This window comes from Falco naumanni, chromosome 8 (assembly GCF_017639655.2).
Source record: "Falco naumanni isolate bFalNau1 chromosome 8, bFalNau1.pat, whole genome shotgun sequence".
Classification (NCBI taxonomy): Eukaryota; Metazoa; Chordata; class Aves; order Falconiformes; family Falconidae; genus Falco; species Falco naumanni.
Window position 1 is genome coordinate 56,713,832 of NC_054061.1, and position 27,553 is coordinate 56,741,384.

General features: G+C 50.7%; 1 protein-coding gene across 1 annotated transcript; it reads right to left on the bottom strand.

Moving 5' to 3' along the window:
* Positions 1 to 73: 73 nt before the first annotated feature.
* Positions 74 to 27,230, bottom strand: RAMP1 (receptor activity modifying protein 1). The gene is made up of 3 exons (XM_040604888.1): positions 27,052 to 27,230; positions 8,537 to 8,675; positions 74 to 544 (listed from the first exon to the last, which is right to left on the bottom strand). Exons 1-3 carry the CDS (start codon positions 27,089 to 27,091, stop codon positions 289 to 291), a joined length of 435 nt encoding a protein of 144 aa, XP_040460822.1. The 5' UTR covers positions 27,092 to 27,230; the 3' UTR covers positions 74 to 288.
* Between the last annotated feature and the right edge of the window lie 323 nt (positions 27,231 to 27,553).

A 27,553-nucleotide genomic window follows, 5' to 3' on the forward strand; every position in this document is an offset into this window, starting at 1 on the left:
GGGCTCCTTGCCACCGGGGTAGCTCATGGTGGCCTCGCCAGCCACTGGCATCCCATATTGCCAAACAACTGCGTCTTAAATGATGTATTTATTTGGAAACCACTGGGCAAACGCCACATGTGTGGTGCGAGGGTACCAGTGAGGGAGGAGTGGTGGTGTTGCTGCCTCTGCCTCCGGGGCTTGGTACCCCCACCGACTGTTCCTCTGCCAGAATCCTCCCAGAAAACAGGCACGTGCTGGGGTGTGTATGGTCCCCCAGTCCCCCCCTACGCTGGCAGCCGGGTGTCCCTACACGATACCCTCACTGCGTTTGCTCCTCCACACCACCAGTGCCGTCATCAGCAAGGTGACGAGGACGGGCAGCAGGATGAAGGGGCATAGGACGCTGTTGGGGGGGTCATGCAGCGCCCGGCCGGAGGGAGAGCAGTTCCTGAAGTACTGTTTGTGGACGGCCACGAAGAACTCATCCACCAGGCGGTTGGGCCAGTAGCAGTCGAGCCTCTCGGCAATCAGCGCTGTACAGTTCGTCAGCTCCCCGTAGGTACTGCAACACAGACAAGGGCACCAGGGTAGCACCAGGGACCAGCGTCCAGCCACGAGCACGCCACCTCCCCCCACCCATATAACATAAAATATTACATACTTCCTATGATAGGTGTATATATTTGTTATTTGAGATTGTATTTGAGCCCGTTTGAATTTTTTAAGCATTTTCTTTTTTGAGATTGTAGGTAGATAGGTGTAAAAATATATGTGGGGTTTTTAATTCCCATCAGGTTTTGCCACTTTGATCATACTTTTTAGTGCTCACCCACAGCTAAAAGCACAAGGAGTTTTCATTTATTTCATTTACAGAAGTAAATGAAAACAGAAATAATATTTATAGAAATAACTAGAAGCAAGTCTTTTTTGATTTGGTTTGTGTTAATTTTTGCAGCATTTCATGGCTGAACTGGTGTATTAGAAAATACCAGTTGGACCCACATAACCCTCTGGCGCTTTTAGGCAAAGACCTTCAGGAAACCCATCCAGAGCCATGGAGCAGCTCACCTGGCTGCCGGCTTTCGAGGCACAATCCTTTAGCTTGCGCAGGTTCAGCCAGAAGGGGACAGAAGTAAGTACACTGAATCTACTTAAAATTCTCCTTTTAATTGCCTAAAAATGGAGGATTATATATGACCCAAGAGCATGCTTTTGAAGCTCGTCTCTCTGCACTATCCTGCTTTGCAGATCTGCAGGACCACAATTCATCCCACTTTGCAATGGCCAGCAAGTCTGTTTTTTGAGGGGTTTTGGGTCTTTTTCTTTTTTTTCCCCCCAAATATTTGGAAAACAAGGAGCAGCCCTGAGCAAGAGGCACTGCAGGGAGAGGACTGCCCCTCTGCTGGTTGAACCAGCCATCCTCTGGAAGGACAGGTATTACCATGGGTTTCAAATCTTACCTGCTTTAAAATTGGCTATGCATAAAAAAATAGTATATATACATTATTTTTTTCCCCTGTCCAATTTACATCTCTTAGAGAAGCAGAGCAACCCAAAACCCAGCTAGCCAATTAAAAACCTGCCTGGGGGAAGAAATATTTTATAAGCAGCTTCCTAGCTACTCGATGCAGCTTCTCTGAATCTCATCAGCTGGCTTTTTGGGCAGGCGGCATTTGCTGTGCCTACAGGCATACTGCATCGGGCAGTGCCGGAGGGAGCCCCTGCGGTGCCCGATGATTTAATTAAGAGAGTGCCTGGAGCTACTAAAAGCAGCTTCTGCTCAGCATGCCAATGTGCAAAATTACCATTTCCCGTTTATCAGCACCCTTAGGAGATCTCAGGAGTTGAAGCATCTTCGGGAACCAGAGGGAAAGAGTTAAGAGCAGCGAATAAAAGTTATTTTTAAAACTGAAGGGCCATACAGCAGCTGGCTTAGCCCTTCCCTGGCTCAGACAGCACTTTGGTGTTGATAAATAGCTGCCTCTGTCACTATACATGAAGACATGCAAGTAGCCAAAGCAAAATTGTGTCAGCAAATGAAAGGATAGATTGTAATGACACTTTGCACTTAGGCAGCATCCATATGTCAGTGCTCAGATGGCTCTGTGTGCACCAGCCGTGGGGAGCACAGATCTGAGGAGAGGAGCTGGGCAGCTACAGTGTAGTGGGGCAAGGGGGTGGCCATGGGGCTATAACTGTCTTGTCCAGGCATGGAAGGAGGTCCTTCCATGCTGATAGGCCATCTGCAGCTGCGGCTTAAGATACCCTAAAGCTCTCGTCCCTTTTATTCTCACATTTCCCATCTTCATTCAAGCCACCCTGGCTTTGGATAGGATCGCATCCTCAGCAGGAGGCCACCTGCACACACCCTTGCAGCCCAGTGGGGAGCGAGCAGGAGAGGCCTGGAGGGAAAAGACATTTTAAGCAACAGCTGGAAATGTAGAAGTGACAGCAAGGGCTGCTGAGCTTTTGGCCAAGGGAAAGCAAGTCTGGATGCTCTTCAAGAGATGTTTTTTTTCTGCCCTTTGCTTACACAAAGCACCACTTGACAATGATAATTTTATGACCAGCCAACTAAAAGCAAAGCCAAGCTCTCAACAGTAGCCAAGTGCTTTAATGTTTTCCACTTTATCTCATAGACCCTTGGCCATCCATAGACCCAAGCTGCCAACCACCAGCTGAGTCCATCCCTGCCAGCTGTGTGGGTCCTGAGCTGCCCTGTCTCGCGGTGTTCGGAGACCAGTCCTGCGAAACGCTGCCCATCTATCCTCACATGCAGAACACCAAGACATGGTATGGAGGACCTTCTCATATAAGGTACACCACCAGCAACTGTAGAGGGATACCAGAGGGATCCATTTGCTGGGATATGGATAAAACAGACCAGTCAGACCCAGGCTGCCTTGTCAGAAGGGAGTCAAGATCCCTCTGGAGAGCAGCAATGTTGATGCCTAGGGCCATGCCACAGCCATAGCAAATATTCATCCCATTGTATTTCCAAAGTGGCATCTAATTCTTTCTCTCTCTCTCCCCACATGCAGAGCTGCATTATTATACTCACACCACTCCAGCATGGTCCCATCAAGGAATTCAGGCTGTGCTAATGATGCTGCCCAGCGTGGCTGCTCTGCCTTCCCCTTGGCCCCCCACAGGCCACTTGCCACCCTGGGAGAGTGAGGTCCCCCCGTCACACTCAGCCAGGCACAGCTGAGCTGAGCTCCAGGAGCTGCAAGGATGATCACGCTATTTCTGGAGTCCAGAAAGAGGTGTAATCCTCAGTGCAGAGTGAAAACTCTCTTTGAGAGAAGACAGGCAAGAGAGGAGTTCGTTAAGATGATATTTGGAATTAGAGGATGCAGCAAAAGCCTTTCCATCAGGCGCCTCTGCCCCCATGGCACCTCCCTCTTGTTCTGCCCCTCCTCTCCCTTGGTTTTGCCTTAAATGGCACCGTCTTAATTTAAAATCCTCCTTTAAAATGCCTTAAAAGTCTAGCTTTAATTACTAAAAAAATATTAAAACATTGTGATTATTGAGCTGATGTTAGGATAGCACTGGGAACAGGACAGGTTTTCCCAAGCCACCCCACAACCACAGGCTGTGGGGCAGGGAGATGGGCAGCCTGCACTGGAAAGTACAGCTTTGCTTAGTTCTAAATATTTACTCAATGCGAACTGCAATTAAAACTGTTTTCCTCATCACCATGGAAATAGTTTGAGTTTAAAGGATGCTGCAGGAGGCCAAGCAGTGGGGACCACATGGAGATGAACACCCACAGGCAGAACTGGGACGGGCCTGGGCTGCTGGTGGGAAGCAATCAAGGACTGATTTATGGTTTGGTGGGATCCGAATGCTTATACTGCTGTAAATCCTAAGCAATGCCTCTGGTTTTTTATCACTGCAACCAAGACTGGAATTTGATCTCCCATTTATTCCTCGCCAGTGCCTGAGTGCAGACAGTGTTAACACTGCAGATACTAGTTGGGGTTCACAGGATCACAAGCTCTCCCTTTTGCCATGATTATTGAGATTTTTCCTATCTTCCCCAAATGCCTTGCTTTACATGGGGGGAAAAAAAAACCCCAGGAAATCCAAAAAACAACACAAGATTTTCCTTTTGCCTTGTAAATTAAAAGAAAAAAAATTGAGCGAGCTTGGAGACATGCTAAAGGGCGTATCCAGAAGGAACCTGGCAACCCAAAGATAAATAAATAGATAATGAGATAATGGATAAATAACCTGAAGACACGCTGTAAGCATACTGACAACTGTACGAGCAGCCCTCAGCCAGGGGGCAGGAGCAAGGCAGAGTACCAGGCGTGCTGGAAGCTGGCAGCAGCATCCCTCATTACTGGACCCGGCTGCAGCTGTCAGACCGGCATGCTCACACTGGGGAGCTCCTTCCCTGCAGGATGGACACAGTGAGGGGAAAGCATTCCCTGGAGATTTTTAGGCCTGCCTTAGGGCAGATATATTTGGGATGAAGGCGCCTGGCTGGGCTGGAGTGACACCCACAGCTGCAGCACTCCCCAGTGCAGCGAGCATCCCCCCATCCCGCTCACTGCTGCCCAATGCACCAATGCTGTGTGAAAACTGTCGTGCAAAGCCATTCCCTGGCCACAGCCTGCCAGCAAGCCAAAACTGTGCAGGAAAAATATCTACAAGTCTCCAGCTCCTGCTGATGCATTTGTGGGTGTGTGGCTGGCAGCCTAACCCCTCCAGCAGCCCCAGCTCTGCCAGCAGTGCTCCATGTCCCCAAAAGAGCTGCCCCCAGGGGGACTACAGCTGATCCCCCAGCTCAATCACCCCACCGATGAATCTGGACCTGGAATCAAAATAGCCAAGTTGATCTTTGCGATCATTAGTCATGCACAGCTGAGCTCCTGGTCAAAGCAGCTCTGCTGCCACCGTAAAGCAGAGGAGCCCACGATGCCGCTCCAGCTAAATGATCATCTAGCTTTTAAATAACAGGGCACCTGCAAGCCCTGGAAAACAAAACACAAGGGTGCTTGGTCTGAATTGCTCTCAGGCCAGGGATCCATGGGACAATGCCACAGAGGGGCCGGAGAGATCAACTCCAGAGGGTAGGTGAGCAGCCCCAGACAGCTGGACCCAGCAGGCACCAGTGGGCACAGCTCCAGCAGGAGCATCCAGGGCCACACTGGATTGCTTGTCCTTTGGGGAGGAAAAGAGAGAAGGAAACCAGATGACCCAAGGGAAGACACTTCTCAGTCCTTCTCCCTTCCCAGGAAACAGTGTTTCTGGCCAACTTCTGGAACTAATTATTTTAATAAAAGCACCTGCCATCCCATTCCCAAAGCGTGTAACAGCTCACACAAGTTCACCGGTACATGATAAAGACTTGTACGTCAAAACCCATCACTTTCCCCAGATAAGCATGGTACAGAAAGCCAGCAGAGCCTAACCACAGTTGGATAAACGTTCTCAAGAGAGTTGGTGCTTGTCTGTGTGGTCCAAGCCCAACTTCACCAAACACTCCCGCTCCAGAGAAACCCCTCCGCTACATCTGAACACAGCAGTACCAGTGATGCAAGAGCTCGGTTAATACCTCTGAGGCTAAGATGGAAGGATAATCTACAACCTATCACTAGAACAAATAAAGCAATTACAAACTCTGCTGAGGCAGCTCATTTATCCAGATGTTCCCACCATGTCATTCTCAGTTGAGCAGTAAACAATGCGCATTTCCCTGTTAAATGCTACATACGAGAAATCACAGCTCCAAACCCAATGCAGCTGATGGTACAGGTCCTGTCAGAGGCAAACCCTTCAAATGCTTTCTCCTCATTTCAAACAGGCTTCAAGCATCAACATTCCTTGGTTTGGGGGAAGATATGGAGAGGAAACAGGCTGTAGGCAGGTGTTTTTTCCCATTTCTTCATCTCAAGCCTGGTAGAAGCCAAGTCCTTCCCCTTAAAGCCGGAGGGGCAACCAGCCAGCTCATGGCACACCCAGGGATCAGGGGTGTTGAGTGAGATGGCCACCTGAAATGCATATCTTTGCAGAATAGCTTATTTACAGCAGTAGCTGAGCTATTTCTACCTGATTTTCCCAGTGTCCTGAGGGCACAGGAGGATCAGAGGAATGTCATCTCTTAAATAACCCCAGTGGACCCACGCAATCAAATTAAACACTGCAAGTTTATCAGCATTTCCTCCAAGTGCCTCAAGGATAACAAGTTTAGTAGAAGCTATTTAGAAGAGAAACAGGATGTCGGAGATAAAGAACAAACTCTAATACACCTCTGCTTCCTGTGCAAATGGCTTTGCCAAAGGTCTGGAGGAAGAGATGGATTGCATCTCATAAAGCTTGCAGTTAGCACTGAACCAGGACCAAAAGCAAAGTCCTGCTCCTGGGACACACTCAGCCCCTGCACGAGGACAGCCTGGGTTGGGGACAGCTCTGGTGGGATTGCCCCAGGGGTAACAGCTCACCCCCAGTCCAGCCAGAAGACCCAGGGAGGTAGCTATCTCCTTCTCCTGCCACTCACCACATCTGGATGCTGCCTCCAAAGGTGTCAATGGAGGGGGACAAGTCCTGGAGAGCCTCCCAAGGCATCCAGGAGTTGGAGAACTTCAGCAGCCCTGGACATTTTTGAGGACCAATTGACCTTTCTCAGAACCAGAAAACCTCCCACAGTCTTTCCACTCTTTTCTTCACCTCCATTTTGTTACTGAAAGGGGAAGGAAAACTCAAGCTGTCCTTTTCAAAAGCTGTCTATATATGTGTGTATGTTTACATACTCACATATATATAGTTTTTAATATGGTACACAGGGGCATGAAGCAGGAATTCAACCAAAATTTACAAAAAACTCCAACTTTTGTGCAAAACACTAACAACATCTGCTCACCATTTCCAACTGACCTCAATCCCCGCTTGTGTCACCAAAGCTCATTTTTGTCCACCACTTCATTTTCTTAGAGAAAGGCCATGGCACAACAGCACTATATGATGTGGAAAGCCAGCTCATAGTGGAGAACAGGTTTTTATTTTCTGTTTTCAGGCCCTCACACCAATGCACAGACACCCCTGACCAGTTTTTGCAACTTTAATCAAAACCATCTCACCAGGACAGTGGGTTACACCATGGCTGTACTGGAAAATTCAGCTCTGCTGATAATAAATGGGAAAGAGCTAATCCAAAGAAATGGATTTGCAATGGTTGGCAATAAAAAATAAAAAAATAAAAAAAAAACCCCAAAACACAATGAAAGAAATGCCAAATAAAAGCCAAAAAGTGTCCCACAGAACAGCATGTTACCCATATGCAACATCCCTTTCCTTCCTGCTGCATTAAATAGGGTTCCCTTATCGCCCTCATTATCCCCCCAAGGATGCTGCTGAGTGCTCCAGCAGGAAAGCAGACCACATCTCTGCTTCTCCTAAGTCATAAATCACCACTGATTCCCTAACACTGATTACAAACAGGAGGCTTAACAGAAAAGTGCCATGCCATACCATGCCAGCCTCTACCTATAGTCACTAAGAAAAATCAATACGCAACTTTGGGAAGCAGCAGGCAAGCCAGCAGGTCCAGTGGGACAGCCTGGGATTTAATCATAGAGAGGGTCTGAGGGCATCTCAGTGGGTTATGGAGTTTTGAAGCTGAGTCAGGGCACTTTGGACAGTCCAGAGAACCCGAGTGCTGAGAAAAAAGGAAAATCTCATGGAAAGTATGTCCAAGCAGTGAGTCACCAGAAGAGGCCATGGAGCTGTGACAGGGATCCCGATCTACTGCCTTATTAACACATCGATGCCAACATGTAGCAGACAACAATGGTTTTCTCCTATTGAAGCTCCATCACTGGGGCATGTGGTTTCTTCATGCACACATAACTGTACTGAGCAAGACCACCATCCTGTTTTCCAAACACTGCTTAGGTTGGTCTCCTTGAAAGCCCATTTAATCACAGAATGGCTGAGGTTGGAGAGGACCTCTGGAGAGCCACCTCATCTTGTCCAAACGCCCCTGCAGGACCCTCTGGTGTGTTACTTGCTCCTCCCAGTCTGGTGTCATCTGCAAACTTGCTGGGGGTATGCTCTGCCCCATTACCCAGATCATTAATGAAGAAGTTAAGCAAGACCGAACCCAGCACTGACCCCTGGGGTATACCACTAGTTGCTGGCCTCCAACTAGTCCTTTTCCAACAACACCACCCTCTGGGCCTGGCTGTTCAGCCAGTTTTCAACCCACCTCACTGTCTGCTCATCCAGTCCACACTTGAGCGGCTTGTCTGTGAAATTCTTAAGGGAGACAGTGTCAAAAGCCTCACTGACTCCCCTGCTCTCCCCTGCAAGCCCACCTTGCAGCCCCTCCATGAGCAACAAGGATGGAGAAGCCCCTTCAGCTGGACCCAGAAGCGATGGAGCCAGGGTAGCATCAGCAGTAAAGCAGAGTGAAATGGCACATTTGTTTCCCCCTGCCCAAGAAATAAACCCCACCGCTGATGTCCCCACATCCCAGAATTAAAGACGGGTGCAGGCAGTCCCAGGATGCCAGGGAGGGAAGGGCAAGCACAAGGATCTCACTTACCCCACGGTCTCATCCCAGTCACACCAGAGCCGCTGCCCGATGCCCTCCATGCTGAGCTGGAACTGCTTCAGGCAGTAGTGCCGGATCATCCAGCCATAGTCTGCCTCTTGGCACGCTGTCACCGCGATGAAGTGATGGGCTGGAAGACAGGCAAGGGGCAAGTAGAGTTAGGCTTTGCTGCGGTGGGGCATGGTGCAACGACAGCCCCTTGGCCCGCACCGTGCGGTCCCCCTCAGTCTTCACACAGACAGCATCTGCCAAAGCAAAGCTGGACATAAAAGCAACCCCACTCTCAATCCGCTTCTTCAAACCCTCCTTCTCAGGGTTTTATTTCCCTCTGCACATCCCTCTAACCCTGCAGCATCCTCCTCCATTACCCTCCCAACTGCTTGATGCTAGATAATTAATTATTCGAAATGTGCCAGGCAAGTCATAAATAAGTAAGGATGCAGATATATTCTCTGCTGATCCCTTGACACACGTCTCTGGACTTTAAATTCCCAGTTTTTCAGTTTACAGAAAGAGTATGGGTGTGGGGGAAGTTGGGGAATAACCCCACGGCTCCCAGCCAGATTCTGCTGCTGCTGAGCAAAGGACCCCTTAAAAATCATCTGCACAATGACACACTTGGAAACAAGTATCAGTCTCCATTGAAGTTCAGGGCCAAGCGTGGTGAAATTCATCTCTGGCTTCATGGCACTGATATAATTCACCTCTGGGTACGCAACCCTGATACATAGTGCCTTCTGGTTTGGAACCAGAGGAGGAAGGGATGCTGCTTACTTCCCTGCGAGTCTGTGCACAATTAGTGAGAAAGGGAAAAGGCAGTAATGCTATGAAGGGAAAAGGGAACAGGCTCAAAGGAAAAAAAAAAAGCCTTCAGAGGAATGATTTACTGAGCCTGGCTATAAATAATCTCTTTCCCTCGGTCCCAGAGTGCCAGCTAGTGCCTTTGCAGCTCCTGGAGTACACTGCAGGCAGGCATCGAATACCAGCTATATTTTCTGGTACGTGTGAATAACTGTGCGAAAGAGTGGGGCTTTATTTTTATTTTTATCTTCTTTTTTAACAGAATTTAGCTACTTATCTGGTGGTCTGCATATGAAAGCCATGGAACATCGCCAGCAGCTCCTGCCCAGGGGATGCCCTCCTTGAGCAGTTCCTCTGCAGACCCCAAATGCTACACCTTAGGTACCTGCATCCTATGGCAATGGGTGGGAACTCAGGACCCGTGGGGGGAGCTGGGTGGCGAGAGACCCCCAGACCCTTGGGTGAGGTTTCTGGATGGGTGCAGGGCTCCCACACTGCCTCCCACTGTGGCAGCTGCTGCAGACCAGCTTGAGATAAGATATGAATTACCAAGCCAAGAGAAGGGAGTTAAGGACCATTAAATCCTCACTTTTGTGATAATAAAACCCAGTTTATCACAATCTAAAGCTCTCCCTAAATGGTACCACCCAGGAGTTCACCCAACAGCACCTGGCACAACACAACCTCAGCCAGAAACAAGCCCTGCTCTAAAATGAAAAAGTTTGGGATGCTGAAGCAAAGCACTGAGGGGGAAGCAGGAGGAGGTGGAGGGAAGGTGCAATAATTTTACATGAGAGCTGGACTGCAAACCTCAGTCTGGGCAGACTCAGGGATGACTGGTGGCTGGGAGGCTTTTCCCTGCTTCCCATCCTTTCAAATCTGGATGAATCCAGTGAACTGACACAACTAAGTGAGCACCAGCATCCAAGGGAGGTTCGGGCCACCCCGAGGGGCCACCCCTCAGTGAAGCTCGTGCACCGGACTGCAAAGAACAAGCACCCTGCAAACACTACACCCATCATGCAGCCGGATAACCAACTTGCAGAGAAAACGCCGCCAGCAAACACATCAAGTACAGAGCAGGACAGAGCTGTGTGAAGGGGAGAAAGGAGAGCAGGGGAGGTGAACAGATTAAAAAGCAGCCAGACAAGTGGCTGAGGGAATTGAGGAGCAAAGGAGGAAATGGAGCCAGGCAGAAATGAGCGAGACATGCAAAGTGTGGTGAAAAATTCAGGAAGACAAAGCCACTTTAAGAAATGCAACAGCAATACAGCACAAGAAGAAAAGCAGAAGTTAACTGAGCATGGCCAGGCTGCCCTTAACTTGGTTTTGCCCTCCCCCCGCCCCCAGTTAGCACAGATAACCCTAAAGACAAGTCATCACTTGTACCACAACATCCTTACAGATGCCCAAATGCTTCCTGACAACGATGCAGCTGCTTCTGCAGAACGGACCTAGAGGAAAACACCTTAACAGGCAGCTCCACCTTTGGTGGAGAAAGGTGAAACAATAAATAAATCATGGGGTTGAAGCAACTGAGAACTGCAAACTGGCTGCAACGCTTGCCTGAGTAGCTGCAAGTCACGTATATCTGGTAGTCAGCATGAAAATGAACCCTCCTATTAAAAGAAAAATTAAAGAACCAACCGAAACCAAGTGAAACCAAAACTCTGGGGAGCTTCAGGCACTTGCCAATCAAAGCAGCTCAGAAGACACTGCTGGACTGGAGCTGGCCGTGGGCTGAGTACAGGTGTGGGCAGCCGGGAGAGAGCCAGCTCATGGGCTTCATCATCCCTGAGCACATGACTCATGCATTTGGACTTTGTTCCTACCTCTTGTCTCAGCTCTGAAGGTCCTTCACAGGAATGTTACCACCTTTCTTTCCCACCCAGCAGCTCTGCACGACGTTCTCCAGGAGTTCTGTCTTCCATGAGGACTTGCCTTCAGCAGCAGTGAACACTGCAGGTGCCAACAGCCAAGGCTTGGCTTGGTAACCCCAAGGAGCGGCGCACAGACTGTGCTCCTGGAGGACATCTCTCCCACCACATCTCCTCCCATACCTACACGTGGGGTCTTGTCTGAAAATCCTTTTCCCCAGGGGACTGGGGAAACCAGACCCATCAGCCAGTGATCAAGATACTTTACAAGGTCATTTGACTTTTAGCATCATGAAGGACTCTTTTGTTTTATACATCAGAGGCAAAGAGCATCCAAGAGGAGCAAGGCTCAGCAGAGCCTGTTGTGTAAATGTTGTGAGGATGGAGCAGGGCATAGCGAGGCCAAAAAGCTCTTTTGTTTTCAGCTGACCAGCGAGAACTGGATTTAGCTTTAAATGCACAGTTTAAGGTCAAAGCGAGGAGAAGCTCTGGACGTGTTTCCAAATGGTGCCCATGTAAACCCACAGATACTTCCCTGCTTCTTCCCAGATTTCCCCCAAAGCCACATTCATCAACATGACAGGCTCAGGGTTTGTAACAACAGGAGAAAAAAAGCAGGGAGGGATATTTTTTTTATCTCCTGGCTCTCATTTCAGAAGGTTTTCCTCCCCACCTCAGCATGGCTGACGGAGGCGGCATAAGTCAGCTGCAGTGAGCTGTAAATAACTGAGCTCCAGAGCGGTCACGTCTCTGTGCTTAGCAGCATCCATTTGTGAAGGCTATACAGAGCTGCTGAATAAATCACCTCCAAAACCTGACTATACCAAGGCTGACCTGCTTCCAAGAGCTCTCCTCTTGCATGCCCCCGGCGCTCCCATTCCCTTGGGAAAGATGGCATTGGGAGCTGCAGGAATGCAGTGGTCTTCTGGGAACATTGCACTGGAGCCATGCGGTACTTCCGAAGCCCCACTTGGTCTTTAGGTGCCACCTAGACACGGAGCAGCAGTTATGTCTGTCCTCCCATGCCTCCCAAGCCTGTGCACCCGTATAGCTGATGCCACTGCAAGCCATCCATAATTCATCGTTGCAGTGTGTGTGCATGCTGCCTCCTGCATGCAAAGACACCTTCTGCTAGAAGGAGGAACCATCCGATGGGGTGTTTATCTCAGCACGAGGACCTCCGTGACTGCTGATGAACACCCTTCCCTGCTGAGAGGAGCACTGATTGCCTCTTAAAACATGTAACTTGAAGGATCCTTAATTTGCCTCCTCACAGGGAACATCCGGAGAGCGGCGGTGAGGAAATGATTGGAAGGAAGGCTTCTTCAGGCATCCCACATCCTCTTGATTGCCCTGGGATTGGTGTCCTGGAGCGTCTCAGCAAACGTCTACTAGGGTTCAGCTTACTGTGGGTTAGCTGCAAAAACCCCAAATTGTCATGTCTTTCAGCAGAAAAAATGTGTTGGCCCTGAATTGTTGCAAAAACTATAGGAAGATGGACTTTCTTCTGTTGCATTTCTTACAGCTGGAGTCTGGGCCAAAAGCTCCGGGCTCACAGCTCCAGAGAACAACCTGGTGGACATCACCTCCTCTTCCTCCTCCTCTTGCCACTGCTGCAGAGCCTGCACACTTGCCATAGTGACAGTTCACCACCAGGAAAGCTGTGAGCTTTCTCTGCAAGAAAAGTTTTGCATTTCACATCACTGTCCCCTCTGCATAATTTTTTGGTCTCTGGCCATTTTCTCCTCAGTTTTCTGGGACTTCTTGGGCTTGTCTTGCAGCCAGCCCTATGGGGGAGGCGGAGGCAGGGAGGACCGCAGAGCCTGAGAACAGGTGAGTACTTCAAGCTGGCCTGGTACAGAAGGTCAAAGCTGTGCCCACGCTGATGGACGCCGTTCCCAGGCATCATGACAGAGCCTTTTTTTCAAGCCTTATTGCCCCAGCCCTCCGCCATTCAACCTCTGCGCACTGCCCATGACACACATCTGTTGGGAATAAATACATGGAGAGTTCAGGGCAGCAAGTCCCAAGTCAGTCTCATTTTTGGGGAGATCCCATTAAGATGGACTAACATGCCGTGTCCTTCTGGGCCTGCTGGGTTTCTCCAGATGCAGCCAGAACAGCCCCAAGCCATCAGCTACGTGGCTCCAGCAGATGAAGGCTTCTCACCCAGTGCCTGGACTGCACCCTCCATTTGCACTCTCATCCAAGAAAGAAGCCCTTGATGGAGGCTCTTACATAGGATGGGAACTGAAGGCACCCAAATCCGTGAACCTTTCACAGCGGAGGGGCTGCCAGAGCCGTGCAGCACGGCTGTAGCTCACTGCTGTTCAGCAAACAGGGGAGCCCGACTCCCCCAAGCCCTCAGCAACCCTTGATGGTGCTGGGTGAAGGATGAAACTATTTGACTATGCATGCAAAGTATTCACCAGACCATCCTGGCGATGGCTGGACCAGCAGGGGTTTTTTTTTGGTGGAAACCATTCAGGGCTTCATAGAAAAGAGCAGAAAATAGCCAGTTATTCATCTAAAAGCTTAGAGGTCACATTAAACCCCAAAAGACTGCAGATAATCACAAAGTGACGCTCACAGCAGGGCTGGCAATGAACAAGCCACACACAGCTAAACCCGAGCACCAGCAAAGCTCTGGGCTCGGAGAGCTTTATCCCAGTATCTTCTCCCAAATGCTGTGACCCCTTGTGTGAAATGATTAGCTCTCTCGACAAGCCCAAGATGAAAACAGTCTGTTTTCTTCTCCCTTTTGATGTGGTGGTTTTCTCTGTTTTATTGAGAACGAGCCTCATGGTTTGGACCTGGTTGCAAAATAAAACCCAACAAGAGCTGGAAATCTGGAGCTCATTTATCGAGCGTGCTTTGAGCCCTGCCTTTGCATTGTCCCCATCCAGCGGGATGAATCCTGCCCCAGCAGGTACAGACCTGTGAGATTAGACCAGACAAAGCCCAACCAGGCAGATGTGCTGCATGCTGCAAACCAGGTACTCACCACCCGTGAGCGATGCTGGGAAGTCGACGGTCACTTGTAGCTAACCCCAAACCTGATTTTGTCCCATTCTCTCATGGCCAATCCCCTGGCCGCCTCCGACACACAGCCATCCCAGCCCGGCCACTCGCCCTGGTGACAAATAACTCCAGTGGGAACCACGGCCCTGCAAGCCCACTGGAGGTACTGAATGGCTCAGGGAGAGCAAGTTTTGAGCAGCGAGATTTTGCAGGCACAGCCCTGGGAAGCCTTGAAAGCTGCTCTGTACATGGGGAGCACTTCTTCATTAGCTTTGGGCTGCCTCATTTTGCTTTTCAACCCTTCCCTTCATGTTGGGACACACATTTACAAACTAAGCCGGTCCTCACCAAGTGCATTTCTCAGCACATTTGCTTTCACTCAGTAGAACCACTGCTGATTAGTAACTCAAGATAATTAAGATCCAGTTTTCATCCTAAGCCTGGTGAGCATCTGGTACCTCCCCCAAAAGGGCTCAGGCACCCTTGGGAGCATCTCTGGGTCATGTCAGAGCGAGTCACCTCGCAGCAACCCGGTGCTCTGTGCTGATTGAAGCACAAAGCCAAGGGTAGGATCAGACCCAGCCCAAAACCTCTCACCCGGAACACCTGTGGGAGGGTGGGGAAAGAACACGGGGGCAGAAGATGAGTGTGAAAAACATCCTGGTTTGCAGCCAAAAAATTGAAAACTTGGGGGGAAGGTTTGCTTTGTTGACTTAAAGCCAACAAACGAGTCCCGCTGGAGACAGCAGATGGTTTTGTCGGGGACAGAGCAAGTGCTTCAGGACTGAAAAATAAACCCACCACTCCCCGCAGTGCTCACACATAAAGGGCTGGGCTGGGCTCACCATCCAAGGAGCACCTTCCGCACCAGGCTCTGAAGACCCCTATGGAGTACAGCTCCAGACAGTAGCTTAAAAACCAAACCGCTGTGTAACAGGAAGCTCAGATCTTGCACAAGAAACCTCAGGCCAAGAAACATGTGAGAGAGGGGAAGTCACCCATGCCAGCCGGGGAGAAGCAGGAGGAAAGGCAGAACTGCCCCTTCCAGCATCTGTGGCCCCGTAACCACCGGGAACGGTCCAGCACCGTCTGCTTAAAAATATACGCCTCCCACTGGGCCCGCTTCAGGCAGCTGCCAGCTCAGCGAAGACTTCAAAGCTTCCAAACACTCCCTTGGTTCACCACAAAAAAACAACGCTGGCACTTAGCAAACACATGACCCCGTCGGCTGGAGCTGGGGAACAGGCAAATGCAGATGTTGGTGTAGGACAGGGTGGCTGGCTCAATACTATTTATGTCTCTATGAGAGAAGAGGCAGCCATCTGCCAACCCTCTGCTTGCTGACAGCCTGGGATGGACCCCTGCAGTCAAATGAAACCTCCGAGCCCTGGCAGGGCTATTTCTATCCTGGTTTTGCATGGGAATGTGTTTTTAAAGCCTCTCCTCTCTGCCCAGCTGCGTCAGGCTGGGGGCACTGGCAACCACCCCGAGCTGCTGGGATCCAGCAGCGGCTCCTGGGGCTGTCAGGGCTGTGCCACAGCTTGGGAATGGCCAGATGGGTGGAGGTGATCTTTGGGGAGACAGAGACCCATCCCCTTCTCAAGCAGCCTGCCCAAGCTCCACCACCAGCGCAGGATCATCCCATCCCATCCCATCCCATCCCTATCACCTCCTGTGAAGGCTGAGCCTAACTTCTCCCCAGACAGCTCCTCTGGTCCCCTCTTCCCTTCCCAGCTTGTCAGTATTTCATCTCCAGCATCTTTCCCTCTCGCTACCAGCCCCCGGCAGAGGAACATCTGTGGAGGCTTTCAGTATTTCCTTCCTGGTGGTTTCCAAGCCCTGGTTAGAGAAGCATTGTGTTACAGCTCAGGACACCTCTTCCTCCCAAGCCCAGCACACACGGTGGGAGGAGAGTGCGGGGCACAGTGCTCTCCCTGGGCATAGCTCCCTGCCCATGGCACTCTCCTGCCCTAAGTGCCAGCTTTTAACTCAAGGCAGCTCCCTTGCCTCAACTGCAGGCAAGAACTAGCATCTTGGCCTTTTCTGTAAAGCAGCTGGAGATGCAGAAAAGCCATTATTGTTATTTAACAGACAGAAAAGAAACCCACAGCCACCTACCCACCAGGCCTGCAGCTGCCAGAACTACTCTGCGACCACCTCTGACAAAATAAATTTGGCCAAGGAAAATGGGTGATATGTAGCACTTAAAGCATCTCAAAAACTATCTATTAATGTACGATTGGATAAGCTGCTACAGCTCTCACCACAGCAAAGCACCAGGCTCCCCACATCCAGTTTGGAGACCTCAAAAATATGTGGTGGTTGTTCAAAGCTCTCGCAGAGATGCTCCTATTTCCCATAGGGATGCAGGTGCTTGGCAGGCAAAGGGCAAGCCCATGGGGAGAGCTTGTCCCCCACGTTGACAACCCACTGGCAGGCAGCTGCTGTCAGGCTCAAGGACAGTCAGGACAAGGACGGACTCACTGGTCACCCAAAGCAGTCACCCACCATCTTGTTTAATGTGAGAAGGGCATTTCTCATCCTGGCAGCATTAATTCAGAGAGTTGCTCTGTCCCAAACGTGCTCCCTGATGCTTCTGGAGCATCCTCAGGTCCCAAAGCCAGGCACCCTCTGCCTCCCCTTGCCTGCTGCACGCTCATTCACTTGGCTTGTTATGACATTGTGCCTTAATCCGCAGGATTTCCCACCCCAACCTGTAACCATTCAGGATATAAATTAAGAAGGAATTCAAGGGATTCAGGGCTTTTCACGTGCTGAAAGGGAGTGGGGATTTTTCAGCATGCCCCCAGGTCAACTGCGCAGGGAGGATTTTGGAGGCAGAGCAGATGCTGGGAGGTGGGGGGAACATTTGCCCATCTCTCAGCACCCGTGAAGGCTGATCCCAGAATGTCTTGAACATGCTGCCACCACTCCTTTTGAAGAACAGAAGGAGCATCATCCCCCCTCCCTGCCTCCCCTCCACCCCGAGGGGCTGCAGATGGAGCAGCAGAAGGAAACTACCCAGCTCTTACTTGAACAGAGTGGTCTGTAAGCACAGCATGGATGTGGTTACAAAGCATGGCCGGAGCTCCCCAGCGAGGTCTGCAGGTGGAGGGCTTGCCCCGTATTTTACCTGTTCGACAGCTTCACTGCCATGAAGCCGCAAAAGCTTTCAAAGGACTTGAGGACTCGGGAAGCTTGAATGGGAGGTAAGTCGCTCAGGCTGGGGGGAGAAAAAAAGCCTCACAGCAGGGAAAAGCCGTGAAATGAAAAGAAAGAGAGCTGGGAAACCTCCGTTATAGGAAATCAGGTACTCCCCTGAAAAACATGCATGTGGTTGTGGCTTTGCTCACGCTGCTTTGGGGAGTGAGCTGCAGGCACTGCAGGCCCAGGGCCGAGCAGGCCCCCCTGCAGGCTCCCCAGGTCTCTGCGTTGCATCTCCCTCCGTCCTGGCTTGCTCACGAAACAGCCTCCCCCAACCTCGAATAAATAATTCCCAGCCAATTCCATTAAACCCCAGCAAAATCAGACCTCTATGCCAAATACACACTGCGGCAAGAGGTGCCGTGGCATAAGTGCCATGGCAGGGCATAAGCAGCAGCAAGGGGCAGTGTAAAACCCTGCTGGCCCGGGAGACAGCAGATACCCGAGTGCAGAATCAGTAGAGAAAATGGGTCCCTGCTCGGCCAGGCTGGGGACAGTCCCCTCTTGGGGACCTGGCCACATGGGAAGCTCAGGCGGCAGATGCCCTCTAAAGAAGCCAAAGGCTTCCACATCATCAGGAACAAAGTGCAACATGTGGAGGGTCTGAAGAGCATGCTGCAGTCCTGCCAGTGCCATCCCACCACCGCTTCCAGGGAAGCATCCCCAGAAGTCCCATTTCTGGGGGTATGTGGCCCGGATGAGCGCAGGGGCAGAACCAGTGTGTCTTGCACAAGCCAGGCAGGAGTGTGATGATGCTCCAGAAACACTTCTAGGGATAAACATCACCAGACATGAAGATTTACTTACGGTAAAAGGCAGTAACAGGAGAAGGTCAAACGGAAACAAGCGGATCGCAAATAAGCATCGGCTCCAGCTCAGCTGCACACCAGCAGCCGGACACGGCTCTGGGCACGGGCACCAGCCCAGTGACCGCAGCAGCCCCGTCCCAGCACGCTGCATTTCCCAGTCCCCTCACCAAACCTGCATACAGGGCACGCAGCACCAAAGCGCTGCCACTGGCTCCATCCCCACCTATTTTTCGGCAGCCTGATGACCTTTCAATAAACACACCATCTACGACTCACTCTGAAGCAGTACAGGCACCACAGTTTTACCAAAGCACATTGCACTCGAGCACTCCAATTGCTTTCCCTTGGCCGTGGCAAGAGGTGAGCAGAGCAGCCCCTGTCCCCGCATGCTGGAGCCAGCACCCAGACCCTGCCACCCCCCGCAGGGAGCGGGGCTGTGGTACGCTCTGCTGTGCCCATCAGCTCCATAGCTAGGTCCCTAATTATGGCCGCTTTGTGAGCAGCAGGCTAACGAAGCTGGCTGGTACACAGGGGAGTCCTTTGCCTTCAATGTCACTGCCCAGCATGACACCTCCTCACAAGTCCTGGCTCTCGCTGCCTGCCAAAGGGGCCACATAATAACAAAGATTTCCCTGCCCGTCCCCTCTGCACCAGCTTCAGGCCAAGGGACACAGCCTGAAGCATGTTTTGGAGATGCCCGCCCTTCTCCCCAGGCACCGGGGGGTGCTGCTGCCAGAGACAGGGCCCCCTGCGCCCGGGATGGCAGCTCTGTAGGGAGGAAATAATTTGGAAGACTGAGATGAAAACCACCAGGGCCTTCAGCCTGTTCACGTGGGATTTCACCTGCCGGCCTCTGCCGATAACCCTCCTGCCCAGCGTCTGCACGGCACAGCTCCTGCCTTGCCATCCCCCCACCCATGGGTGACCTGTGCCGCCCTGCCTCTGCTCCCCGCAGCTCACAGCCTGGCCTGAGTGGGAACCCCGACCACCAGTTAACAAAAATATCATCAAATCCACTGGTTGAAATTGTCCTGCCTCATCAGCTTAATATGGTACTTCTTTAAAAATATAATAAAAAAAAAAAAAAAGAAAGAAAAAAGCCCCCAAATAAGCACTGCTTTCAGGCAGCTGGCTCCTACCTCAACTTCAACCAATAATTCACTGACAGTTATTTTTACACAGTTTATTTTGTGCTGTCTTGTAATGCTTGGGATAACTATAAAATGACAGCAAAAACTCAAACGCCCCCAGCCCAGCAAAAACCTAAATGACTACAAATCATCAAAGTATCAGCTCGATGGATAAATCCCTTCCTTCGCAGGCACAACAGGATGCCAAAATTAAAAGCTCAGAAATCCTTTTGGGTATCACGATTATGTTCAGCTGTATACAAAATATCTCATTACATCTCATTAGCACTGGCTGGGAAAAAAACCCCAACCCTATCTATTTATTTTGTTTTGTGTAATAAAACGAAGGTGAGTAACTGTTCCAGGAGCAGGGTCCCACTGGTGCAAGTCCCCCTTTTCTACATCGAGTTAATAAATCAGATTAAAGGCATTTAAGTTCTGCATGGAAAGGACAAGTCCAGTTCTAAACAGGAAAGTGATTAGTTTTCTGAGGATTTGAGGATTTTAAGAAACATGGAAATACTTTGGGATACTGTAAGGCTTCCAAAGTACTAAATCACTACACGATACAGCAACTCACAAACGTTATCAGGTGATTGCCTCAAGAAGCCCACAGAAAACAGGTTCCTCAGCCCCTCGGCCGTGCTCAGATGCTCGGGTAGCAGAGATACTGCTGCACTATGTCATACCTTTTCCAAGTTCAGTATTTTCTGGAGCACCTACAACGCAACAGCCAACCCCTCCCCACCGAAGGCTAATTTAACATCATTCTGATACAGGTTTCCACAAACTGGCTCCCGGAAGATGCAGGATATTTGACCGAAATTATAATGCAAAATAAATGCCGGTACTTTGCAACCCACAGCCCAGTACAGGACAGTCCTGCTTAGTTGGTTCACAAGGGGTTTGCTTTTTGCCATCTAGTATTGCTGTTAAATAATATTAGCTACTAAATACACTGAAATAGGCTGTTCAAAAAGCCAGGACCCTGGTCCAGTTTCTCTCCTCGCCTCAGTTTCCCAAACATATTAGCATGTGTTACAGCAAGTCCTTGTTACCCACTAGCAGCTGCCAAGCACACTTCCAGGAACAGGACTTACCTTACACGTCCCTAGGCTTGATTCTGCACAGGGCAGAATGACAAATACTTTTCTTTCCCCCAAAAAATTCATTTAGTAAGTAAAATAAAATCAAAACCAGCTGAGAAGGGAGGAGGGAGAAAGGAAATCAAAACCCAGACATGCTGAAAACCAACTGCTGGCTGACTGCAAATCAGGAGAGGGAAAAATCTGCCATGAGCAGTTAGTTATAAAGATAATTACATCCTTAGTGAATAGCAGGGTCTTTTTAAAAATAATTTGCCTTGATTAAATTAATGAAGCAAAACCGCAGGTTTTAGACATGCACTGGAGATGCGGGGCAGTACAGCCCTGACTTCACTGGCCTCACCCATCCCTAGTTTAAATCAGTCTGGCTATTACCACCACCAAATACCCACTCGCTGACCTAAAAGAGCTGAACCAGGGATCCCCGTTTAATTCTGCACATCAGTATTTTACAAACAGCCCGCACAGCTGGCAGCGGCTGCCAAGGGCTGAAGGGATGCTGCTCCCCAGAACCAGCTGCATCTCTCCTGCCTACCAGGGGAGGACAGTGGTTTCCAGCATCGTCATCCCAACACCTTAACCCAGCATTAGACCCGTGATTCCGAGTTATTTTTAAAACACCAACAAAACACGGGATGCCAAAAGAGGCCACATGTCGGCTCGGTCCCAAAGCTGGTCTCGCTGCAGAAAGTCAGGGAGAAACGAGTGGCCACCATGCTCAAGATCTCAAGAATGTGCTAAAGGCAAATGCGCTCTTCTCCCACCCCCGAGACTATTTTTTTCCTTCAGCTATTTCAGTTGACTGAGACTATAATAAGAACAGGGAAACTAACACCAAGGTTAAAAGTGCCAGGCATCAGCCTGGAGACAACACGCTTCGATCCTGCTGGTTCAGGTTTCAAACGCGGATTATTCTGGTCTGGCGCATGGGACTACGGACCATTTTACTCAACTACCTACAAGATAAAAAAGTCAGCTCCCAGGCAAATGTTATTTACCCAAACAGACTGCCTATAAAAAAAGCACATAATAAACATAAAAACTAATTAGGGAGAAAACCAAAACAAACAGCTGCACACTCTTGTTGGTGTTCCTCACAGGCTGCAAAGAACAGTGGTAGCTTGACGAAATACTTTTGATATACAGTTTCCAGATTAAAATCTGTTGCTGAGCCACGTGAGCAACCCGGGAATAATATATTTTCTTTTTTAAGAGAGTTTTATCCATGTGGTTTTTTTCCTTCCAGCTGAATAACACACACAGATAGCACTTCTTTGCAACTCACCCACACAGAGTGCTGCTGTTTTCCCAACAAACGTTACCTAAATGATACGGGGAAGCCCAGAGGGATTGTATCCCGCCCTTGGCTGAAATCCGGTGCTGCTGGAGGGTTTCACCCAGGCTGCTGCCCATTTCCCAGTGCAGAGCCCCACCGGGATGCTTTTCTGAGGTGTCGGGCTGTGGTTTTAAATCCTCAAAAGCTCAAGTTGTAGAAGTGCAGAGACAAAAGGAGTGAAACTGTGAAGCAGGTTCATTACTGGATTTGCTGACTAAAGGCAGCAAGCTCGTAGGCAGCATCCACAGCAATGCAGCAGCAGAGCAACGGCACCCCGGGCTCAAGATGCCCTTGTACTCCCCTAGCCACGGCAGGAATTTGCCCAGCAACCCTGGCCATGTTTTTGCTTTAGGAGACAAAGAGGTATTTAGCTATTTGACCAAGTCGGAACACCCTACATATCCCTCTACAAAGCAGCTTTTAATGCTTCTCTCCCTCGACCCCCATGCTGCCCCGTGGTGTTTTCAGTCCTTGCTCAGTGCATGGCGTGTGCCAGCAAGGGCTGCGACCACAGCCGTCACCTTGGGGCCAAACCCTCCCCCCAGTGTGCCCACTAATACCGACAGAGCCAGACTTTACAGCCTGGTAGGGAGGCAGAAGGGACGTGCGAGTGCAGAGTAGTAACTCTGGATTTCCACCCGCAGGTTTCCAAGACCTCCCTCAACTCTGTAATGACCTCATATCGATTTCCAGCCCTATGAAAACACGAAGGATGCCAACCCCATTTTTAGCAATTATGAAGTCTCTAATTTCATTCCAGGACATGGCATTTATATTTTCATTACACGCAACCTCCAGGGTCATTATAAATATGAGATTACAGTGTTGGTGCTTAACGGCTGCTTAATTCAACAGCATTTCAGAGTTAATAAATGCAATTCAATTTCTCAAAGCCAAGTGGTTTCCTGACTGGATAACACAGCCTGCGTGCAGCCTACCAAACCCATACGCCACCAGTTTCTATAGGAATAGAGCTGGCATATATGGGAGTGGTACATGAAATTACACAGTGGAAGTAATTTATTTTTCACTACTCACATGCTTTTCTTTTAATGTAGAGGAAGCCTCAAGTCCTCTCCATCTCAGAGATGCTCTGAAAGGGAGGAGGAACGTTTGACTTTATCGTCAGGGATTTATAACATGACATACTCTAAATATTTAGGAGGATTTCCCCAAAGAAGCAGTAGCCTTCAATTAGTCTTTAAAGCAAGACTAAGTATTTTTCTAAAAGAGGCGCCCGAGCTCAAATCACACGCAGGCATTACTGAGTGTGCTTTGGGGTGAGGGAAGGCACAAATCACCCTAACGCTCTGCAAAATTTTGCGGTAGAGGTGCAGCTGCCAATCTCACAGAGCTGCTCCTGCTGACAGGCAGAGGGTTCCCTTTCTCATTACTTTTAGTGTTAATCTTTTCTTATTACTATTATTTTTGAGTCCAGGAAATTCAGGTGATGAGCCTGCAATGCACTGATTGATGGTACCGTGGTGTAGGGTATAGTGGTTTTAGGATAGGTTACAGGGCAAAGGGAACATACAGGCACCCAAGCACATACAGAAAACCCAAAGCATCTCCTCTCTCTGCCACCTCTTTTCCCAGAGGCATCTTGGACCAAAGTCACATTGTTCATACATACAGTTAAGTCAAATTTAAGGCGCTCTGAACAACTCCAAAGGTTTCAAGTTGCTACCTTTTCTCCCAACTCCGGCGGTCCCAGCAGCTGAAGAGAAGATACAAAGGCACTTGGAATTTCCTACTTTCCAGGACAGATCATAAATAGTGCCAATAACTGTTGTGCTTTTGAAGAAAGCATCATTTTCTGTAGAATATGCAAATGCCATGCTATACAACACAGGCAGAAGATGCAAGGAATCAATATGATACTAATGTTTTACTGGCCTTATTTACAATTCTCTCTAATCTCTTTCAATAATAGAGCTACCTAACCCCAAAGAAATCAAAGCAGCATAGCACAGCACTGCATGCAACCAGAAACAGGTACAGGAACGGACAGCAGACACCGGTGAGAGGAAAATCCATCCCTGTGGGATCTCCAGCCGCCTTGCTAGCATGTTTCAGAGAGGCAGCACAGCTCCGAAAGCAGCAGCACCGGGCATCACCCAGCCCTTCTCGTGCCAGCCAGCATCCATGGGTACGCACGCAGGGGCACGGGAGGGATGCTACTGGCACATCCCTGCACCACCTCCGTCAAGCTGTGCAGCAGAAGTGCCATCAATGTGAGCCCACCTCCTTGCAAACCTGCGTGGCTTTCAGCACAAATAACAGGGTTTGCCTGTTAACTCTCAGCTGCACGACCTTGACCTGGCTCCCGAGCCACAGTTCCACTTCATCCATCATCACCAGCAATAATGAGTCTCCTTGTGAAATGCAGCCCTCAGGTAACCCCTTAAACACCAAAATAAGGCTGCAGCGCAGAGTGTGGTTCTAACCATCGCTACTCGCAGTTAGACCCAGCAGAAGCGTGGCTTGTTCCCTCCTCTCTGAGCAGCCTCTGCAGGGAACCACAGCCGAAAACCAGAAAAAGCCTAGTTTTACCTCTAATGGAAGTGGTTACCTTGGGATACTGCTGGATCTCAGGCTTGCTGAGTAAGACTGGGATAATTTTTAGGCAGCTGATACCCTGACCATCACTGCACATTGACTCTGCAGCCAGTTGCAATGTTACTTGAAGCTTGAGCTTTATGAGAAAGGCTTTTCCTGCATAGGAAGAGAGCTCAGCTGCTCAGGCCAAGATCCGGACCCCGACCTCAGTACAGCCGGAGGGTTATGATGACAAGGAGAGGATCTGTGTCATCCTCTCGTGGCCTGGACCACACTCAAATCTGCGAGTCAACAGCCTTGAGCTGCCAGGGAAAGCTCTCCAGTCAGGCAGGACACTCGCACAGCTTTAGGCCAGGGGCTCAGGCCCCCCCCACTTGCAGAGGGGTGGTCACAAGGCAGGGAGGGTGCTCCCAACGGGCAGCAGAAGTTGCTGCACTCTGACTTGATGCAGAAATGACCAACTCAACAAAGGCATGACAAAGCAGTACCAGCCTTAACTTTGCTCCCCCTGTTCTATTTTAGATGCCATCCAGGCATCTCGCACCGTATCTCTGTCTTCTGAAACAGAAAGATGGCCTCCCCAGACCACTTCTGCATCCTGTTGGGGGCTGCAGCAGCAGACCGCAGCTAAACGCAGTGAGAAGGAGCTGGGACGGTACCAGGCGCTGAGCCCCCGAGCTCAGGGTGAGCTGCCTACAGAGACAGACACATCTCCACAACACAGCTCTGGGGAGGAGAGCACCAGAAAGCACCACTCAGGACTCATCGTTCATAAAGCTCTCAACAATTTGCAAGGGAAGGAGCTTTAGCGACAAAGGAAGCTGTCTGATAGCATGTCCCAAGGCAGTGGCAGGGCTCATGAGCTAGCAGTAAAAATACCAACATGTGGCCATAAAACTCGCCCTCACTGCCTGCTGCCTGGCCAAAGATGTTCTGCAACGGTGCGTGGCACGATTTACAGGAACAGAGGCGATGCGTCCCCTGTGAGCGTTAAGACCTGGTGCTGAGCAGAAGCACTCGGGGTTTGTCTGCTGCCTCAGTGTTCACGTTAGCAAGATCCTGGCACACCTATTAGCAAAGCTTTCCCCCTCCTTTTATCTTACCCTTTAAAAAAAATAAGTATTTTCATTTTAAAATACCTACTTCCTCAGAAGCATCAGCAACCTCAAAATTCATGGCTCCACTGTGACTGCTGGGCTCTCTCAGTCGTCACTCGCAGTTTCAGTGCAGCCCTGGTTATGTGCGGGGCCGCAGAGCAGGAAGACGCAAACAGGGGAGGGGGTTGGTCGTTTTAGTGTTTTTCGTTTTTTTTTTTTTAAAGTAGTGCAGAACGTGCTCAAAAAAGAAAATCGCAGGAGGAGGATGCAGCAAAAAACAAATACATCTACCACTCAACATCATGATTAGCTGTCACCGGTTAAGTGGCTTGCACAGAGGCAGATGTCCTGCTGTGACCAAGCCTACTGGAGATGAAGAACAGCAGCCTGGAGTATCCCCAGCTCCTATCCCCTTTGCTTTCTGAAGTTGCAGTGTCCAAACCAAGAGAAGGAAGGGGCAGGAAAAGGGCAAAGGGACTGGAAAAACAAGAGCTGAAAGAAATCCTAACAAGGCAGGAATCAGTGCTCACTGGCAGCAAAATCCGCCTGGGGTTTCTGTGCGAGACTGCTCCCACCTCAGCCCGGGACCCGCAGCCTTGCCTGCAACCAGCACGGAGAGCGCTCCTTGTGTAACGGCACAGCCCTCTCCTCCCCGTGAAGAACCGCCAGCGAAAGAGTAGTAAATAGTTAATGACACGGTACAGATAAGACCGTTACGTGCAGCAGAGCTCAATGTATTATTCACCAGGTTTTGGAGGAGAAAACCGGCACAGGAGAAAGAAGGGAAAAGAAATCTACGCTTCCTCAGAGAGCACTTTGATTTCACGGAAGATCAGCTTTAGGATGGGGGTGCGCGGTTTCCCTTTTAAGCAACCTTAAATAGCACACTTGTTCCAGAGTACCCATCCGTGAGCCTCCCGAGCTTGCTGCTGCCGGCACACGGGTTACAAGCCTGCGCAAGTCCCTACCTGTTGCATGTGAAATGCCAGGCGCATCCAAGAAACCACAGCACGCTGCAGCCTGTGAAAATCATCAGGCAACACGAGCATTTCTAACCTGATTTTAAGTCAAGCATCCGCAAAACCCAGGACATCTGACCTCAGCTTAGAAATGCCTGCTTGAACGAGCGCTTCTGGCTGCCTCTCCCTGTGGCTCAGAAATAGGAAAAGAGAGACTCCTAAAGCAATCTCTTCGTAATTAATTTCTACTTTTGAAGCAAGTGGCAGAGGACGTCTCCCGGCGCCCGCACGCCTCGATAAATCTCACCTGCCAAGTAGGAAACCCCACGGCGAGCAGGCTGCGTGCAGCAGCAGCGCTGCCGGAGCCCTTCGCAGCCCGCGGCAGATGCTGTATCGCGCCCCGGCGCTCGGAGCGGCCCCTGACCGGCCCCGGCAGGCAGCCGGCGCTGCCGCAAGCCCCTTCCCCGCTCCCGGCCCCGCTCCCGCCGGGAAGGCGCAGGACCCCCCGCAACCGCCCCGGGGCTGCCCGGGGGGCTTCTCCCGGCACCAGCGCGCCTGCCGCGCCCGGCACCGGCGGGGGGCAGCGGCCGCCGGGTCCGGCACTTACCCAGCACGAAGCAGAGGAAGCGCCGCGGGAGCAGGGCCATGGCCGCCGCCACGCCGCGCCCCCAGCCCGGCCGCCCCACGGCACGGAGCGGCACGGAGCGGCCCGGCGGGCCGGATCCTCCCCCGCGCCCCGCTGCGCTCCCGGGGCCGCCGGAGGCGGGTGCTCGGCGCGGGGGCGGGCCCACCGGCACACACCGCCCCAGCCCCGGCCCCGGCCGCACCTGCCCCGGCCCCGGCCGCCCCGCCCCGCGCGGCTGCCGGCTCCTCGCCCCGGGGCCGGCGGGCAGCGGGGCCGCAGGCACCCCGCAGCCTCCTCCCGCCGCAGACACTTGGCTCCAGCCTGAGGCTAAAGATCCCGCCTGCCGTCTTTCTACAGAGGATGCAATGCGATTTTAGGGGGGAAAACAAGTGTTTTGTGGGTGTATTTGTTTGGGGTTTTTTTCACCGAGAGCAAAATCATTGCGGAGCGAGCACAGCTCCACCTGCAGCTGGTCACCGAGTGT

What these genes read in the sequence shown, in the direction of transcription:
- RAMP1 (XM_040604888.1), bottom strand. Translation starts at nt 27,091, where the DNA reads ATGGCCCTGCTCCCGCGGCGCTTCCTCTGCTTCGTGCTGG. An exon ending in CTTCCTCTGCTTCGTGCTGG is followed by an intron (nt 8,676 to 27,051) that starts GTAAGTGCCGGA and finishes CCTGTCTTCCAG; the next exon opens with CCCATCACTTCATCGCGGTG. An exon ending in GACTGGGATGAGACCGTGGG is followed by an intron (nt 545 to 8,536) that starts GTAAGTGAGATC and finishes TCTGTGTTGCAG; the next exon opens with TACCTACGGGGAGCTGACGA.